We start from the raw sequence: 18886 nt of genomic DNA, 5'->3' as shown, positions 1-18886 counted from the left end.
GCCTTGAATTACTGGACCTATAGGTTATATAAATAGCACATGTATACATAACGCACAACACAGAAAGTCACATGACTGGACCTATAGGTATTATAAATAGAACATTTATACATCACGCACAATACAGAAAGTCATTCAAGCCATTAAATATAAAACCTTTACAATGCCAAACATATTAATGTTTCTTAAAAGACAAGCATTAAATCCATAACGTCTACAGTAGCAAACATATGAGCTTTGTCAACTAGAAATGGACCTTAAGCAATGAATATCATAACAACTTTCATGTTGAAAAATTATCTCCGAAAAGTCTAAAATAGTTTGAAAATTGAATTGGATTGTTAGAAAAACCTACAAAACAGAACAAAATTCATCTAAGACTTGTCTTTCATAATTGATTGTTCCAAAAGTCTTTTACGTGTTATGATGTACATGTATACATACACTACATAAGGTTCATTTCTATCGGACACAGCTCATCTATTAGACGAAGCTCATATGTTACACAGCATGCATGGTTAGGGTCAGTAAGTAAGAAAATGTTCACAGAATACATCAAGTATATAGAAAATTATCCTTTACAAGTACAGATTCATAGGCGGATCCCAGGGGCTCTGGGGGCCCAGGCCCCCCCTTTCATGGAAAAAATTTGGTCGATTATAAAGGGAATCACTGAAGCATGACTGGAGAGGGCTCCCTTAGGTCAGAGACACCCCCCCCCCCCCCCCCCTTTAGGAAAAGTTCTGGATCCGCCACTGAGATTGGTTAATTGTTGATCGTTTTATGCCACTTTTAAGACTTAGATATATAGTGGCCAACAGTTTTTATTGGTCACCGTCACTGTTTAACAACTAAGATATAGGTGTCGTTTTTATGTTTAAAGTCACAAACTCAACTTTGACAGAATACCCAATCTGTAGATGTACTTACTTAACCACTGGGCCACTGATGCCAAGACAATAATACAGCAGCGACTTATATATTTAAAAAGCAAGAACTAAAACATTTTTTATTCTTTTCTTCCCATAGTCTCTTAAACAAATCAATGGGTTTAAAGTACTAGGACAACTTTGATTTTGTTTTGAAACCCCCTCCATTTGAACTTCTTTACACCTCCCTTAAAATCAAACATTTACTGCATAAAGTATAATTCCTCCTTTTACATGAGATGTGAAAATAAAATGACAAGTTTGGAAATAATTCCTTGATAAATCATTTTGGCACAGTATTCAATGTAGGTATTAAAAATTTGTGACTTTAATAAAACTGTTTTCTCTGATAATATTTTTCATCAATCAGTTTTAAAATTGTGTTTTGAAATGTAAATTGTTTAACAGGGAGATGTTTTATTTGCTGTTATATTGATAAATGTAGGATCATAAATAGTGGTATAGACTTGGTATCACAATAAATTGTAAAACTTTACTTATTTTTATTAATGGCCTGATATTAACAAAAGATGGTATGACATATGACTTAACAAACTACACACATATATTGTACAACCTGTACTGAAGAGCAGCTCCTGTGATATGTTTTGTTATTTGTTACTTTTGAAGCTTACCATTAGATGCCAGTGAAATCACAGTGCAATTGTGCAAGTGAAGAAACAAAGAGTTTTAAAATTTTGCAGGGAGTACATCTGCTGATGAGCATGCGCAAAAGCGTATACAACAGGGATGATATAAACGGTCTACGAAATTTTGATATTTTCTAAAAAATTAGCACTTTCTGAGGAAAAAAGAATATTTCAGATACAAATTAAGGAAGTAGAAAACATTATGATTTATTCTTGATATCCCAAATATTTCCCACTTTGCATGATTTCAGAGGAGTTGCTACTCAATGAATTTAGTCTCTTCCTTTAGTAATACTGATGTGTACTAACCTAACCCAGCTTTTGAATCCTTTACTTGTCTTCTTAAACAGGTAGCCTTCTATAACACCATTTTCACCATGGATAGAACTAGTTATTTGAGACAGATCCTGAAATAAAAGAAAATTGTAGATTATATATTCACTAAAACAAATTTCACAGTTGATTAGAGACATTTCAGTGGATTCATTATTATTCATTGAAAACCAATTTGCCAGGCACCCCCACTTGCCTGAGAGATAATGATTTTGTTTCTGTAGCAGAATAATGTGAAATTTCATAAGAGGTAGTATATCTGGTAAAATTTGATGGCAGTGTATATGCACACTATTTTTTCTGTATACTTTTTAGTATAAATGGCTTATTTTGAAGCTTGATACCACATTTCAGGAAGCTTTGAACTGCAGCTCCTGAGACGGACGGACGGATGGACAGACAGACAGACAGACAGACAGACAGACAGACAGACAGACAGACAGACAGACAGACAGACAGACAGACAGACAGACAGACAGACAGACAGACAGACAGACAGACAGACAGACAGACAGACAGACAGACAGACAGACAGACAGACAGACAGACAGACAGACAGACAGACAGACAGACAGACAGACAGACAGACAGACAGACAGACAGACAGACAGGACAGACAGACAGACAGACAGACAGACAGACAGACTTTGTTGTTGACCAATATGCTCTCAGTCCTTTTCTTCAAAATTTTAACACAATGGTCCTTACGAACTAAAATCCTCTATTATCTTTCTTCTTTTCACAAAGCTCTTTATTCATAATTGATAGTTACTTCAACATCTCTTTGTTAATACATAATGTACTAGATATTAATTACTGGAAATTTGGATAAAACAAAAATAACATCTATGAGTTTGCCTCAGGATCCTACCATCATATAACCTTGAAATTTAACCTTTTCTTTTCATCTCCTAACCACAAAACTGTTATGTATATATATAATATTCAATTTCTATACACCCTCAAACAGTCATTACCAGCCTAAAGAAAATCTTCACTCAATCTTATGATTTATCATAAGATATTTCACTTTAACTTTGTTAGGTTAAGTTTTTTTTATATTTTTAATATTAAATGTAGAGAAAAAACTGAGGATCTCTGATCAATAAACATTCAACAAAGTTTTAAATCCAGCGTTTATTAAGTTATTTCATATTAGATGCAAGATTGTTTTAAAAACAATTGTTTTAAAAACAGACATTAGCTAGCATATTGGTTCACAGTCAGTGTAAAATAAATATTTTCACTTAAATAACTACTGTGGATTCATTTACTTTCGTGGATAAAGGGAAAATTGCATGTTAGTGGCTATTTCATGTCATGGTTTTGCAGAGGTCTGCATACAACCCTATAGAAAATTTATCATGCTTTCAAAATTTGATTTCGTTTTTTACATGTACCCACTAAATCCACGTAAATTGGAATCCATATAATAATAATGCATCCACAGTAACTAAAATCTAAAGGTGACTCAGGTCTCTCTGTAACTGATATATATATTAAATACAATTTACAAATATTTACAATGATAAATTTAATTCTTGTCTAGTTGTCATCGATCAACTCTTGGTGAACCAAACTATTTTGAAAATATTTTGTACATGTGCAAGACAAGCAAGTTTAAGTCACCAGTTCACATTAGTTTCGTTTTTAATACACAATTCTTGATTTTGACAGATTACAATGTCATAGGACATAGACTTGTAGGGCTTTTTTCAAAACATAAACATAATCCCAAATTGTATACCAAAATAACCAGTAACTAAGTTCTGTCAAATAAATTTGACTTTTTATGACTTTCTATAACCTTAAAATTTTGTGGTAAAACTTAAAACATCAAAACTTTTATACAAAATCAAATTAAAAATTTGCCAATCCATTAACTTAGAACAAGTATTTTAATATTACATGAAATGATGAACTATAATACAATGTTGATGATGGTGTTGTATTAAGTATATAACAATAAGTTTAGTATGTTTACACGACGTTAACTCCCACATTTCCCCTCATCTGTGAGTCATACGACATAGCTTACAGTCCCACTGTATCTTACTATGTGAACCAAGGATTTATATCTATACATTAACAGGTAGGAAGGCAAAAAACTTTATGTATCAACCACAGAATTTTATCATTTGCATATTTATATATCATAAAATAACTTTAATTCTATTAAAATATTCTTTAAAAAAAAATGATTATGAAAACTACTTTTTTTCTTTTTTTCTTTTTTTTGTTTAAACTTATCTAAATTAAATTGAAACTCATTTTCATTACACAGATATGTTAAAATTACTAAAGATTTTTTTTTTAATACCATAATTTTAATGTCTTACAGAAAACAAATTTTAAACTTAAAATTTGTCTTTTTCAATAAACAGCAATTTTGGTTAATAAGTTTGTAGCCTTTTGTAGTATTCACAGGCTTTTTACTTTTCATTAAATCAGCTTATGACTGTTCATTTGAGGAAAAGCTGCTGCATTTTTTTAATAAGATGTGTCATTTCAAGTATAAATTGTGTGTTCCCAAAAATCAAATTGGAAATATATCACTCAGGGAAAGTTTATATACATTTAGGGAACCATTCCACAAGCCATAAAACATGTACAATGATAATAAGATGTATTCATTTGATGAGAACAGCATATTTTTGTATACTTATTTTTTTCCCTTTTTAATATGTTTTTGTATTTTTATTATCACATATATTATTGATATATCTTTTTTTACAAAATCTTTATTGAAAGTATCATTCATAATTTAAATGTTATTTCCTAAGGGCCCTATTGCTGATAATCCCTTTTAGTCATAATTCCAGATATTTTTGTTTTATGTATTAGATACACATTGAGGACTTTATAGCCCCTTGTTATTGTCAATGCAGATTGATAGTTTTCAATAATTTAAGAGGGGGTATTTCAGCTATTTGATCATATGGATTTGAAAAGCATGACAAATGCAGGGTATCCAATTTCATTTAAAGACATCTTGATGTTGGTAATTGTTAATCATTTGTTGTGGACAAAATACCATATGACACTGGTCAGCATACAATTAGCTTTCAAAATCATGACTTAAAAGAATTCATTTTTCTGTCAATAATAAAAGATTCAAATTAAAGTTAGATTCTACTATTCTTTAATAAATCAGCATGTTTCTTTGAAATCTGGTAAACATTGATATGCAAAGACAAGAATGCAACTGCTAAGTATTGTAAAACAGGTGTCAGGCAGGCCAGAAATATGCTCACATTTTTCCATGAATTCAAATTGTTGAATTTTTCGTTTCAATTCTCTTCCTTAAGTTTGCCTCAATGTAATTTAGAGAACTGAAACTGAAACAATTTGTAAAAGGGCATAACTCTAGAACCTTAAAAGTGATGCCACCAAAATTCCAACTTAATCTGTGTTTTGTGGTAATCATGGTAATAAGCATGCTGCATTCAGGTTCCAAAACATTTGGTTGAGCATGTTGAAGCAAACTAAAGTAAGAGAACAGAACCAAAAAAATCAGTAATTTTTCCATTTGTAAGGGGGCATAAATCTAAACCTGTAAATGTGACAACCAAAATTCAGACTTGATTTGTGTTTTGTGTTAATTAGTATTATGCATGAGTTTCATAACATTTGGATGGGAGAAACTAAAATTAGAGAATGGAAATCAATTTTGGGACATACATACAGAGGGACAAGGGTTAAACTATGCCGCTTCTGCTATAAAGGGGCCATACAAAATGAACTGATGAATAGATATAAAAGCATTTTGATTGTAGAACTAACAATAACCACCACTGAATTGCACTTGCTTATAACTTGAGACAGACCCATATAGAAAGAATGTGATGGGGTTAAACATGTTTGCAAGACACATGTAGAATGTGGTGGGGTTAAAATGTTAGTGATTAGCACAAACCCTCTTCTTGTACTGGGACAGCAGTGTAACAGCACAACATAAGAACAAACTTTATCCTTATAAACTTTATCTTGGACTTGTCAGTAGGAAATGGCTTTTCTTGTGAGATTGGCAGGAAGCACAGAAAATAAATAACAGAAAGACAAAACACACAAATAATAGTAATCTGAGAAAAGCAGTTCAAGTCAATTCAAACTGATAAGTTAATCATGCTCTCCCAGACTTTACTACACTGAAGTTGTGAGTTCCAATCCTGCATGTGGCAGGTGCCCTTAACTCCAATTAACTTTAAAATATACATAAGGTTGAAATAAAATTAATAGTAAGGATCTACCAATATTTCATCAGGTATATTTATTATGTCAGATGTATTCCCAACTTTTCAATGATATATTTAGGCTGACTCTATTTTCAAAGTTGGAATGTGTTTTAACCTTCTATTCTTTAATTAAACAATTTATCTTTAGCTGAATCAGCAAATGTTTTAATGAATTTCCCTGCACTGTTTACATAACCGAATTATGTCACACAAAATCTCCCATTCTGTATAAACAGGTGTGTTTTATATACATATAATTAAATAAATTACAGGATTATCTCCAGACAACATGAACCAAACTTCAATCAAAGATAATTAGTTTTATAAATTGACATCTTGCAATGGTGGCCGATATAAACAGTCAGTTGCATAATTCCATCAAATGACTTTACTTATGGTGATGCTTCTTTAATTGAAAGATATAATTTCAATAAAAGAATTAATTATTTGGATATATACATTTATTTTCTTGTTTATAATTTATAAAGCAATTTCATCTTCACATGTGTATTTAGTAAAAAAGCAACAAAAATTATTAATTTATGAGAATTTTTTAATTTAAAAAATATTAAGGAAATAATAATGAATGCTATTTGTAGAAAGAAAACTGCTTAATTTATAGTCCCTTCAACTAATTTCTTCTTACTAAACAGGTATCTGAACATTGCTTCTTTTTCAAGCCAATTATGTTGTGACTATCATATTCTATTAGTGACTATCAGAACATCTTGTAATATTATGATGTACTGTTAGAGGATGGGCTATTACTCATGAAACAATTACAAAAATTATACAGAAATACAATCAGATTTGGGATGTAAAAGAGTTTGAAAATTGATAGTAAACCAGCACTTCTAAGACTCTAATTCATGTTTTGTTTGATACAACATATAAAATGATAACTAAGTGCACAAAAGCAATATTACTAATTCATCAATAAAGATGATATCTCTATGATCTAATTAATGTACATTAAATCTGACAGTGGTTTGGCATTCTCTGGTGCACATAGAATGTCTACAATGAGACTACATGTTAAGATTGTATCATAAGGCCAAAACAATCAAATATCTGCAATGCTTACTCTCAGAGGCTTACAAGAAACATCTTGGCAGGAAAATGTATAACTTTTTACATTTATCCATTCAAACATGATCTAAATTCAGTGGTGGTCGTTTGTTGCTGTGTAACATATTTGTTTTTTGTTCATTTTTATACATTTATATAGGCCATTAGTTTTCAAGTTTGAATTGCTTAACAATTGTGATTTCAGGGCCTTTTATAGCTGACTATGCAATATGGGTAGAACTCATAGTTAAAGGCTGTGCTGTGACCTAAAGCTGTAAATTTCTGTGTCATTTGGTGTCTTGTGGAGATTTGTCTCAATGGCAATCATACCACATCTTCTCTATAATAGACTTGAGGTTATTTAGAGGCTAAGAGTGTAACATATAACTGATATTATTATCTACTGTTGAAGACTGTATGTTGCCCTCTAAATGTTCTTTAGACAGTGCCACTTGTGGAGCAGGATCTGCTGTCCACTCTGAGAGCACTTGAGACCTTTTCTGGTTTTTGATGGGGGATCATGTTGCTCTGTCTTAAGTTATTAATGTTATGTTCTTGTCCTTTTTGCTTCAGCATTGTCATAAAATTGAGAAAGGAAATGGGGAATGTGTCAAAGCGACAACAACCCGACCATAGAGCAGACAACAGCAGGTCATCAATGGGTCTTCAATGTAGCGAGAAACTACTGCACCCGTAGGCGTCCCTAAGCTGGCCCCTTAAAAATATGTATACTAGTACAGTGATAACAGTCAGCTCGTTTTTGACTAATGAGAATGTCCCTTTAGTAGTTCTGTCTTTCTTTTAATCTTTTTTGTTACTGTCTCATTGACTTTAATCCAAATCTCCATTTATCCATTTAGAAGCTGATATATTAGAGAAAAAATAAATGTTTTGTTTTGCCTAATGCACTTGAAAAGTAGCAAAAAACTTTGTGGTTAAAATTATACAAAACAATTATCAATTAAGGATGAAAGTATGTTTTAAATTTCCCTATATATTTTAAGTGCAGGTTAGGTAACAAACCAAAAATACATGTTACTCTTATACCATATTATCAGTTTTTCATTTTTTGTATTTTTATATATTAAACTGTTTGTTTTTCTGTTTGAATGGTTTACACTGGTAATTTTTAAACCCCTTTATAGCTTGCTGTTTGATGTGAGCCAAGGCTCTGTGTTGAAGATTGTTCTCTGACCTATAATGTTTACTTTTACAAATTGTGATTTGGATGGAAAGTTGTCTCATTGGCACTCATACCACATCTTCTTATATCTATATGATAAACTCAGTTTCTCTGTCAAATATCTGTCTAGTGAGCAGAAGATTAAATACAATGCCAAAGGGCACGATCAGGGGGCTAAACAACATCAAAGTCAAATAGTTTTATTGTTAACTACTTGAAGTCGAACATAAAATTTTTAATAGCTTCAACCTATGTAAAGGAAAAGACAAATGTTAAAGCAGAAAATATTGTTAACTACTTCAAGTTGACTATAAAGTTTTTAATAGCTCCAACCTATGACAAATCTTTCAGCAGGAAATAATAAGTCTTTGTAGCCAGATTTATTTTTTAGTGGTCAATTATTTTTATAATGTTTAATTTTTTTAGCTGTCAAAACTAACATTTAAATTTGGCATGTGCTAGTTTTATTACTTAGAGTCACTCAGTACAGTATACATAATTTTGTACTGGAGGCTATCAGTTTAATTTAAGATTTTGTTTTGTTTATTATTATCCCCACTTGCAAGAAAATTAATGAAATAAAGAATATTCTATCAAAAAGTGTGGACACAGAAACATGTGTGACATGTAACACAATGTTAGAACTTGCTTGAATTCAAGTCTAAAATCTATATTTTATCTGCAACTGTTTCTGGTGTCGAACAATGTGCTTTTCAGAAAAATTAAATGAACTACAAATATTTAGATTCTAAAAAAATCTTCTGATCTTAGTTCTGGCAAAACTTTTCATCTTATCCAATTGACAGCAACCCAATGGAATACTGTAGATTTTTTTTCCGTGGGTGTCAATTTTTGTGGATTGCGTAAAACTTGCTCTTCCTTGGATATTTTAATTCATGGTTTTGGCAAGTTTGGAATACATTCCATCAGAAAAAGTTGTGCTTCCCCATTACCCACTAAATCCACAAAAATTGGTATCCAAAGAATATTAATGAATTCATAGTATTAAAGCTAATATCTAAGTTTATCAGTGTATTAAATTGCAATTACTGAAAATGCTGAATGAAATGATAATTACAAAGAGAGAAGACCAATATGTTTCAATTGTTTACAGTATCCTATACTCAATGTTTACAGGTCACTATAAGGTCACTGTTTATTTTGATAATATATGCTTCATTATTTATCTAAAAACATCTCTCACTGTCAATACAAATCAACCTTAATCAAAACATTGTCTTAACATTATCAGAGATAATCACTTATTACAACATGCAATAGCATGTCTATCCCATCACTGCTGAGAGAGATGTATCCAATCTGATGCCATCAATTCTAAGAGAGAAGCACTTCAATCAGAGACAGATGGGTTCAATATGAGGCCCAAGACCACAATTAATGACCCCGCTTTTTGTTGTCCACGAATATAGTTCCTTTTAATTAGAGTGTATTTTTCCTTAATTTTTTTACTTTCCTTTCCTCACTCATTCCTTAAATCTTTTTGGGTGGAAATGAAAGAAGAGAGGTCAAATAAATTTTTGGAGGTTGTATTTTAACTGATTTTGATATGGAATGAGTGATTAGGTCAAGTGCAAAAAGGTGATATTTACAGTTTTCGGAACATCTCTTGACTTGTCAATAGGGGTATGGATGTGTATTGGCTAAATTTGTAAAAGTGATTGCTTCAATCTTTCTGAATTTTGGATATATATTTGGACTAGGACAATACATTACACACACAAAAAATTTGACAAAAGTGCATGGTGCAATTTTTTTAATGATGCAAAAGGTTATAAAGAACTGATAGAGGAATTAATTGTGGTCTGTGGCCATGATGTGGAGATTACCCATAAATCCAAAGTGTTAGCTAATATAACTGACTATATAATGATTAATGTATAGAAAATATTTAACAAATCTGAAGAGACAGAATAGTAGTTTTATAATGTGAATAGCTCATAATTTCATTCTGTATAAATCTTAAGAGACAGAATAGTAGTTTTATAATGTGCATAATTCATAATTTCATTCTGTATAAATCTTAGAGACAGAATAGTAGTTTTATAATGTGCATAACTCATAATTTCATTCTGTATATACTAACAGAAAGAAATAAACAGTTGAGCCAATAGCATATGACATATTAAAGTTGATGCAAAATTAAAATGGGTCTTATAAAGAAGCTTGTAAAATATGACACTGTACAAAAACATATAAGGAGAATATCCTTAGTTGTACAGCTATGGCCCTAATTTTCAAAACCAAATTCACCGATTGCAACAGCAGAGTCAAGTTTCTAGTAATTTGATCCAAGCCTATTAGAGCTAGTGTGTGACATATATTCATGTTTCGAAAAGGTTACTACACATGTATAACAAAGTCTATTCTCTCTTTTCAGATGACAGGATGATTTGGATAGCAGTAATTCTGCTGGTTGTGTTGCCATTGACCACCACTGGTCAGACATGTCCAGCTGAGTGTACGTCATGTGATAATGGAATAGCTAATTGTCTTGGTACTGGAATCAGGGACATCCCAAGAAACTTCCCAAGTACCATCACAACAATGGAACTCTCTGGTAATCAGTTAACAGAGCTTTCAAGTAGTAGTTTTCAGGAACTAGCATTACTTCAGACCCTTCGTATATCTGGTAATGGCATCAGTGAAGTTATGGACCGGTCATTCATAAGTCTGCCTTCACTAATGAGTATAGACTTATCTAACAATCCAATAGTCTATATTCATGATAAAGCCTTTGAAGGACTGACACATCTACGATTGTTATCTATTACCAGCACCAGAATCACAAGGATAGGAAGGTCGTTAAATGGTCTTGATTCGCTACATACTGTTAACATGGTATCCAATCAAATAGAGGCACTCGAAGATGAAAATTTTGAATTCAGCACCAACTTAAGGATGATTGATCTTAGCCAAAATCAGATCACAAGAATTTCACCAAAGACCTTTGCTAATCTTAAATTGTTGAGATATCTGAGTTTGAGCTCCAACCCCATTGTACGTGTACCTGAATTACAATTTGGGTCTAGCATTTTACAAATGGTGGACTTTACCAACTGTCGGTTAGAAGATGTCCCTGGTAAAATGCCAGAGTCGGTAGCCGATTTCCGTTTGGGAAATAACAAACTCACAGAAATAAAAGCTGAACATTTTGAAAACATCACTAACTTACGTTTGATAACATTAAATAATAACCAAATCACAAAAGTGGACGACAAAGCTTTTGGGTATTTAGAAAGATTAATGGAAATCTGGCTCAGTAATAACAGACTTAAGTCCATTCCAAGACTTCTCCCAAGAAACATTCACAAACTCTTCCTTGATCATAATGGCATTTATGAAATAGCGCAGAGAAACTTTGCAATCAATTCTCAATTAGAAGTTCTCTCCCTTGACACCAACAGAGTTGAACGTATTGCTGAGGGAGCTTGGGACGAAATGCCAAAGCTTAGAAGTGTCAACCTTAACGCCAACAATTTACAGGTTTTGACAACAGGGGCATTCGTTAATATACCAAGTCTAGAATGTTTAAAACTTTCAAATAATCCGTTAAATTTAATTGAAAAAGATGCAATGAAGGCTCTGCCTAAGTTAAATGAAATCAGTCTCTCTTACCTGCAAGCAACTACAACTCAACTAAACCAGGACTTCATACAAGCAATCTCTAATGCTGAAAATGTCAACATGATGAACAGTCCTGGTTTAGTCAAGTCATTTCTCAAACTGGTTCAACAATCCAACAGTGAAGTAATGGAAAAAACATCTATTTTTGCTTTACAGTATAATGAACTAGAAAGTTTACCAGAGAACCTCAAACGCACCCTACCAAATGTGAAGAAGTTATTTTTAGATGGAAACCCCCTGTATTGTGATTCAACATTAAAATGGCTACAACAATGGATGAAAAGATCTGATGAAGTTTCATTTTACAACATTGATCCTCCAGTATGTGCAGCACCAAAGGAAGTGGAGGGAAGGGAGTTAACCAGCCTTGACAACAATGAATTTGTTAAACCAAGGGAGATAACTCAACAAGATGATTCACAAGAATTAGTTGTCAGTGTTTCTAGGAGTGATCTTGTTCAACCTAATCAAAACCAGGACAATAGCAGTCCAGATGTCAAGCCTACAAAGACGAAGAAAAAGAACAAGAAAAATAGAAAGAATAAGAACAAAAACAAGAAAAACAAAAAGAGGAAAAATAAGAAAAATAGAAAAGGAAAGAAAAAGCGAGATCGAAGCAGAATTAAAAGGCGACATAAAAGATGTGTTATTGATGCTAGCGGAAGAAAGATTTGTCCACGAAGACAACGTAGATGTACTGTTGGACCAGATGGAAAGAGAATTTGTAAAAGGAAGAATAAGAAAGGAAAGAAAAATCCAGTTTCCTCCTCTCCTATCCCATTAGTTCAAGGATAGATTATTAATTAAACCTATAGACAGTATAGCTGTAATTATCTACAGACATAGTTATAACAAAGGAACAATTAGTGATGACATTAGTTTTGATGATTTAGTTTTCATATTGATATAAAAAAACTTTTTATACTTTCATTGTAAATTCGAGACTGAGTTCTTGACATTATGAATTCTTATACAGAATCTTGTGATTTGTTTAGGGCTTCCAATTATTTTAACTTCAGGTTATAAGACTTATTTATTTTCATTAAAAAACACTAAAAAAAATACCTGTATATTAAATATGAGTACTGTAAATTCAGAAATTAATGCGGTTTTGTCAATTTAGACGAAAATGCTATTTCAATTTTTGCAACATTGAGAATAATCCGGTTCAATTTAAATTATTGTAATTATAACCCTGTCACATTTTTCACAATAATTTCTGAATTTAAAGTACATTTTTGTATAATTTTGAGTATCATTCTTTATATAAATAATAACAATACAAAAACAAAGTAAATAATATAAAAGGCCTATCAATGTAAAAGTACTGGTAGATCAAATTGTAAATATATTTAAGTTCATTTATTTTTTATTTCACCTCACTTCAATTTTGAAATTTTAAGTAAATAATTTAAATGCAGATATTTTCACAATTTCAATGCATCAACATCTTGCACAGGAGTTATTTTGTGTTTTAACAAAATAAATTAACCCCACAAACATATAATGTAACCTTCTTGAGCTATTCATGCTGGAATTTTTTTCCACATATATTCAAGTGATTGAAAAATAAGCAAAAATTGATTTTTAAAATTCTCAAATAGTAAAATTGAGAATGGAAATGGGGAGTGTGTCAAAGAGACAACAACCTGACCCAGAGCAGAAAACAGATGAAGGTCTTCAATACAGCATGAAAAGGACTTATGCTCAGTTCTGAAGAAACAAAATAAATTAAAATGTCATGAAATAGTTTTTCATTTAGATATACATTGAGAAGACATTTTAAAATAAGTTTGGAACTTCAGTCTTATCCTATTACCATGTAATATGAAAATTTGACCAACTGCAAATTTATACCATATTCTCCAACATGTCTTGATATAAATATGCTTGCTCAGGAGATTTTACTTTATTAATTAGTTGTAATTGGCTTTGAAATAGCCTTCAGTAATTGCAAGTGCTTTTTGAGAACTTTATTTCTTTTGTATTTTTGTTGGTTGTATTTTTGTAAGTCTTTCAGATCTGAAGTAAAGCCATTTACTACTGATTTTTAAAGTTTATTTAATGGATGTTTGTAACACTGATGTCCCAGGTTAGAGAAGGGTTTGAGCGCATTTTCTTCACTTCATGCTTAGCCCAACCACATTCTGTCTTTGCCTGTCCCTAAGTCAATAGTCTGTTATTCAGCAAGTGTCGTCTGCTGCTGTCTGTTGTATCTGTTATTCAGCAAGTGTCGTCTGCTGCTGTCTGTTGTATCTGTTATTCAGCAAGTGTCGTCTGCTGCTGTCTGTTGTATCTGTTATTCAGCAAGTGTCGTCTGCTGCTGTCTGTTGTATCTGTTATTCAGCAAGTGTCGTCTGCTGCTGTCTGTTGTATCTGTTATTCAGCAAGTGTCGTCTGCTGCTGTCTGTTGTATCTGTTATTCAGCAAGTGTCGTCTGCTGCTGTCTGTTGTATCTGTTATTCAGCAAGTGTCGTCTGCTGCTGTCTGTTGTATCTGTTATTCAGCAAGTGTCGTCTGCTGCTGTCTGTTGTATCTGTTATTCAGCAAGTGTCGTCTGCTGCTGTCTGTTGTATCTGTTATTCAGCAAGTGTCGTCTGCTGCTGTCTGTTGTATCTGTTATTCAGCAAGTGTCGTCTGCTGCTGTCTGTTGTATCTGTTTTCAATATTGTTTTGTACACAAGTCAGGCTGTTGGTTTTTATTTTGATTTGTTTTACATTGTGTCTGAGCCTTTTATAGCTTCCTTTACGATATGGGCTTTAGTCATTGGTGAATGTTGTATGATTACCTACATATTTGCCATCATGATGGATAAATGTCTCATTGGCAACCATAGCATATTCATGTATATGCATTCCAAATCTATGAAAATTTATTAGGTACTATAAAGACTTATCAGGAAAAAATGGCTTAAATGATGGATGGTGTATCAATCAAAACTTGTTCGTTGGAGGATTTTTCAAAACAGCTGTTACTGACTGTTTTTCACTCTTTACAGTTCTTCTATAAAAACATGCAAAACAAAACATTGATCAACTTGCTTGCTATGTTTGCTTGGTTGCTTAAAAACAATAGGTAGGCGGAGTTTCTGTCTGTTTTGATGTATACTGGGATTGATTGGACAATAAGAATTAATATGAAATGAATTTATTGTTTATTGTCCAATGATATTCCAGTTAATAGTAAACAGACTGAAATACTGTGGATTCATTTATTTTCGTGGGTACTAATTTTCGTGGTTTGAGGAAAACTTACATATTCGTGGATATTTAATTTCGTGGTTTTGGCATAGTCTTCATTCATTACTTTAGAAAATTAGTAATTCGTTGAATATTTGAATTCGTGGTTCTTCTGTACCCACGAAATCCACGAAAATTGGTATCCAACGAATATTAATGAATCCACAGTAGACTACATACATGTTGTTTACAATCATCTAATCAAATAAAGCAAGAGAGTTAATCAATTATTTGTTTTGCATGCTTTAATGGAAGAACTGTAAACCTTAATGCTGCCCTTCAAGCTGCTAGAATAATAGATTCCTTTGGTATTTGTCAATGAGTTTACCCAATAATATTAAATACAAGAGACATCCAGAGACACTAGACAAAAGACTATTCTTTTATTTGGAACTATTGTTTCCCTTGGTCTTTATTCATTTGCAGTAAGTAAGGATGTAACAATGCTCAAAAATGTCCTTTGGAATGTCTGTGATCTCCTAAGGTAAACCCCCCAAAAAAGATTCGAAACAAATAACAAAACAGGAAGTGCAAAAATCATTATTAGGTAAAAATTGTGTAAAAAAAGTTTCAATAAATTGGAATAAGAGGGTTAGGAGGAGCTGCAAATACAAAAGGGTTGCACTTCAGATAAAACAATAGCAAGGTCCATATTTGCTAAGGGAAACCTTAAAATAATTTGAACCAAAAAAGTCAAATAGGAGGTGAATAATGGCATATAAGAATAAAAATTCTGCTGAAGTTTTATTGAATAATAATGAAGAGCGGAGGAACAGAAGCAGATAGAAATGTATACTATATCGTGCAGATATAACGATTTCAATATTATCTTCAAGTAAACTCAAAAATTTGTAAGGGTTCCGCGGAACCCAGTGTCTCGCCTACTTTTGCTGTAAATCGCAGTCTCAACAAAAAATGAGGAAAAAAATCAATAAAAAAATTCCTCTTGATACTATCTTATGATTGTAAGAAGCTTCTGTCCAAGTTTGGTAAAAATCTAGGATAGTTAATGAATCTAATTAATGTTTGAAAACTTAAACTGCCGACTGTATGTAATGTTAACTGGAAGAAAATCTAAGTCCATTTAAAAGTAAAATACAGAAAAAATGGAGTTATCTTTTTACAATATTTACTTCTGGATACTATCTTATGGTCATAAATAAGCTTCTGTCCAAGTTTGGTACAAACCCAGGATAGTTTAAGAAAGTTATTAAAATTTTAAAAACTTTAACCACAGAGTGAATGTAATGTTTCCCCGCAAAAAAACTAAGTCCATTTAAAAGTAAAATACGGAAAAAATGGATTTATTTTTTTACAAAATTTACTTCTGGATACTATCTTATGATCATAAATAAGCTTCTGTCAAAATTTGGTTCAGACCAAGGATAGTTTAAGAAAGTTATTAAAATTCTAAAAACTTTAACCACAGAGTGAATGTAATGTTTCCCCGCAGAAAAAACTAAGTCCATTTATAAGTAAAATATGGAAAAAATGGAATTTTAATTTTTACAAAATTTACTTCTGGATACTATCTTATGATCATAAACAAGCTTCTGTCCAAGTATGGTAGAAATCCAGTATAGTTTAAGAAAGTTATTAAAATTTCAAAAACTTTAACCACAGAGTGAATATTTGTGGACGCCGCCGCCGACGCCGCCGACGGAAAGTAGAATCGCTTAGTCTCGCTTTTTCGACTAAAGTCGAAGGCTCGACAAAAATTAAAGAGAGAAAGATGGGAAAAAGGAGTCACAATTTGACATCATATCAGTATGAATCAGATAAAAATTTCACAAAATTCGGCCTTGTGGTTCAGATTGATAAATAAATTTAATGGTGCTTAATGCTACTTTCAACACTATTATGCTGTTTTGTGGCAGCAAGTTTTGATTGATGGTGGAGTGCAAGGAGAGAACAACCAAACTTGGTAGGAATCCCTGCTGTTCAGGAGCAGTTGGGAATGCTAAAATGAAACAGTAGGTCATATCTAAATAACCATTCCCCCATCACTAGTGTCCCCTTTAGAAAGCAAAGGGTATAAAAAGCAGGTTGTATGACACAAAATAAACTTTATACATACCAACCTTTCCTGTTTTCTGTTTGTAAAGCATGAAATCACTTTAAATTATTTATCATCTCAACAATCAAGTCAAAATATAAGATCAAAAGTTATAGAAATATCATAGAAGTTTTTTTCAGATTGTTTTCCTGAGCATAAACTGGTATCTGTAGTTATCATTAGAAGAGCAGGGATACAGTAAACAAACAAGCTGAACAAACCAAAAACTTTATCCTCAAGCAGAACAGACTGAAAAAAACATCATGCCCCTAAGTGTAGCATAAAAAAAGTCAAATTCACAATTTCACTAAACAAGTGGAATAGAAATACAACTAACATCATGTTAGTAACATGTATTCAGTTTTATGAAGAACACTGTTACATGCAAGGCACATTTTCGGCTCTAAATAGTCATAATATATACACAGAGAACTCCTCATTAACAGGAAAAAACCAACTCATATAAAACTCTAAAATTTAAGAAAGGAAATAAAGAATGTGTCAAAGTGACAACAACCCAACCATAGAGCAGACAACATAACTATTTCCAGATGTATTTATTAGTCTTCAATTTGTTCCAAACAGTTTCTAATAAATTTCTTATACACTGAGAAATAATGATTAACAACTTATTTCTGCTTCTTTATTTCTCATTACATAGACTTATATTCAAAGGGAGGTAATAAATAATTCAATGCATGACAGTGATCTTTCAAAAGATTTAAAGAATAATTAAGTACAACTTAAAGATGTCAGGTTTGCATACGAACTATTAATATTTCAACAAAAGGAATGCAAGTAAGAAGGGAGTTAAGTTTTACTTTTAGACAAGATTTATAGGTGATACATGGTTGTATGTACATTAGATATATTTAAAATGTATACACAAAAACATACTATTGACAGGAATGTAAAATGAAATCGGACTTACTTTTTTCTGGACTAGAGTGTGACGTTCTTCCATTTCTCTTCTCTCCTGCTTAGCTTTCTCTCTCAACTCATCTACCTGAAAGTTTAACATTACAATTGTCAATATATTTATTATAGCGATGGTTTGCTGTTCTTTAGAGGCCAGGTTAAATGTTATAATTCAATATTCTGAATGAATTTCAATCTATCATTACAGGGCAAGAGGTGGATTGTTAAGAATTGTTTAATAAATTCTATCTTGAAAAAATAATTGTAAAAGAACATTAATATGTTTGTGGCAGGCAATCTGCCACCTTCAGCTCTGTCAAGCAGGATCTTGGAGTGTATACTTTGAATATATTACATGAACTGTATATAATATTCCAAGGAGTATTATGCTTAGGGCTATTCCAGAAAAAAAGTGTATTAAGAATACATGGGTGATGGGTATCAGAGAAACTTTTCACACTATAATGACCTATAATTAAGAAATAATTCATGGAAGCCATAGATTATTGGAAATTTACACATGGCCTGGGCCGTGATATTCGAATTTTATCATGAGCGTTAGCGAGGGATAAAATCAACGAATATCACGGCCCAGGCCATGTGTAAATTTCCAATAATCTATGGCTTCC

General features: G+C 32.0%; 2 protein-coding genes across 6 annotated transcripts in view; one reads left to right on the top strand and one right to left on the bottom strand.

Moving 5' to 3' along the window:
- The window catches only part of LOC134693011 (arf-GAP with coiled-coil, ANK repeat and PH domain-containing protein 2-like), a 60768-nt gene that overhangs the window by 22406 nt on the left and 19476 nt on the right, over positions 1-18886 (bottom strand). For all 5 annotated transcript variants that reach the window (XM_063553692.1, XM_063553693.1, XM_063553695.1 and 2 more), the window contains 2 exons: positions 18271-18345; positions 1889-1986 (listed from right to left, as the gene is read on the bottom strand). In XM_063553692.1, the coding sequence (XP_063409762.1) occupies positions 1889-1986; positions 18271-18345 (173 nt within the window). The remainder of the gene's footprint in view (positions 1-1888; positions 1987-18270; positions 18346-18886) is intronic.
- Positions 3882-14091, top strand: LOC134693012 (slit homolog 1 protein-like). Its single transcript, XM_063553697.1, has 2 exons — positions 3882-4004; positions 10797-14091. Exon 2 carries the CDS (start codon positions 10805-10807, stop codon positions 12836-12838), a length of 2034 nt encoding a protein of 677 aa, XP_063409767.1. The 5' UTR covers positions 3882-4004; positions 10797-10804; the 3' UTR covers positions 12839-14091.

The sequence above is a fragment of the Mytilus trossulus genome, chromosome 12, assembly GCF_036588685.1.
Source record: "Mytilus trossulus isolate FHL-02 chromosome 12, PNRI_Mtr1.1.1.hap1, whole genome shotgun sequence".
In the NCBI taxonomy this organism is placed as follows: domain Eukaryota; kingdom Metazoa; phylum Mollusca; class Bivalvia; order Mytilida; family Mytilidae; genus Mytilus; species Mytilus trossulus.
This window is presented reverse-complemented; position numbering and strand designations above follow the sequence as displayed.

Coding starts and splice junctions, on each gene's coding strand:
- LOC134693012 (XM_063553697.1), top strand. CDS start 10,805: ATGATTTGGATAGCAGTAATTCTGCTGGTTGTGTTGCCATTGACCACC.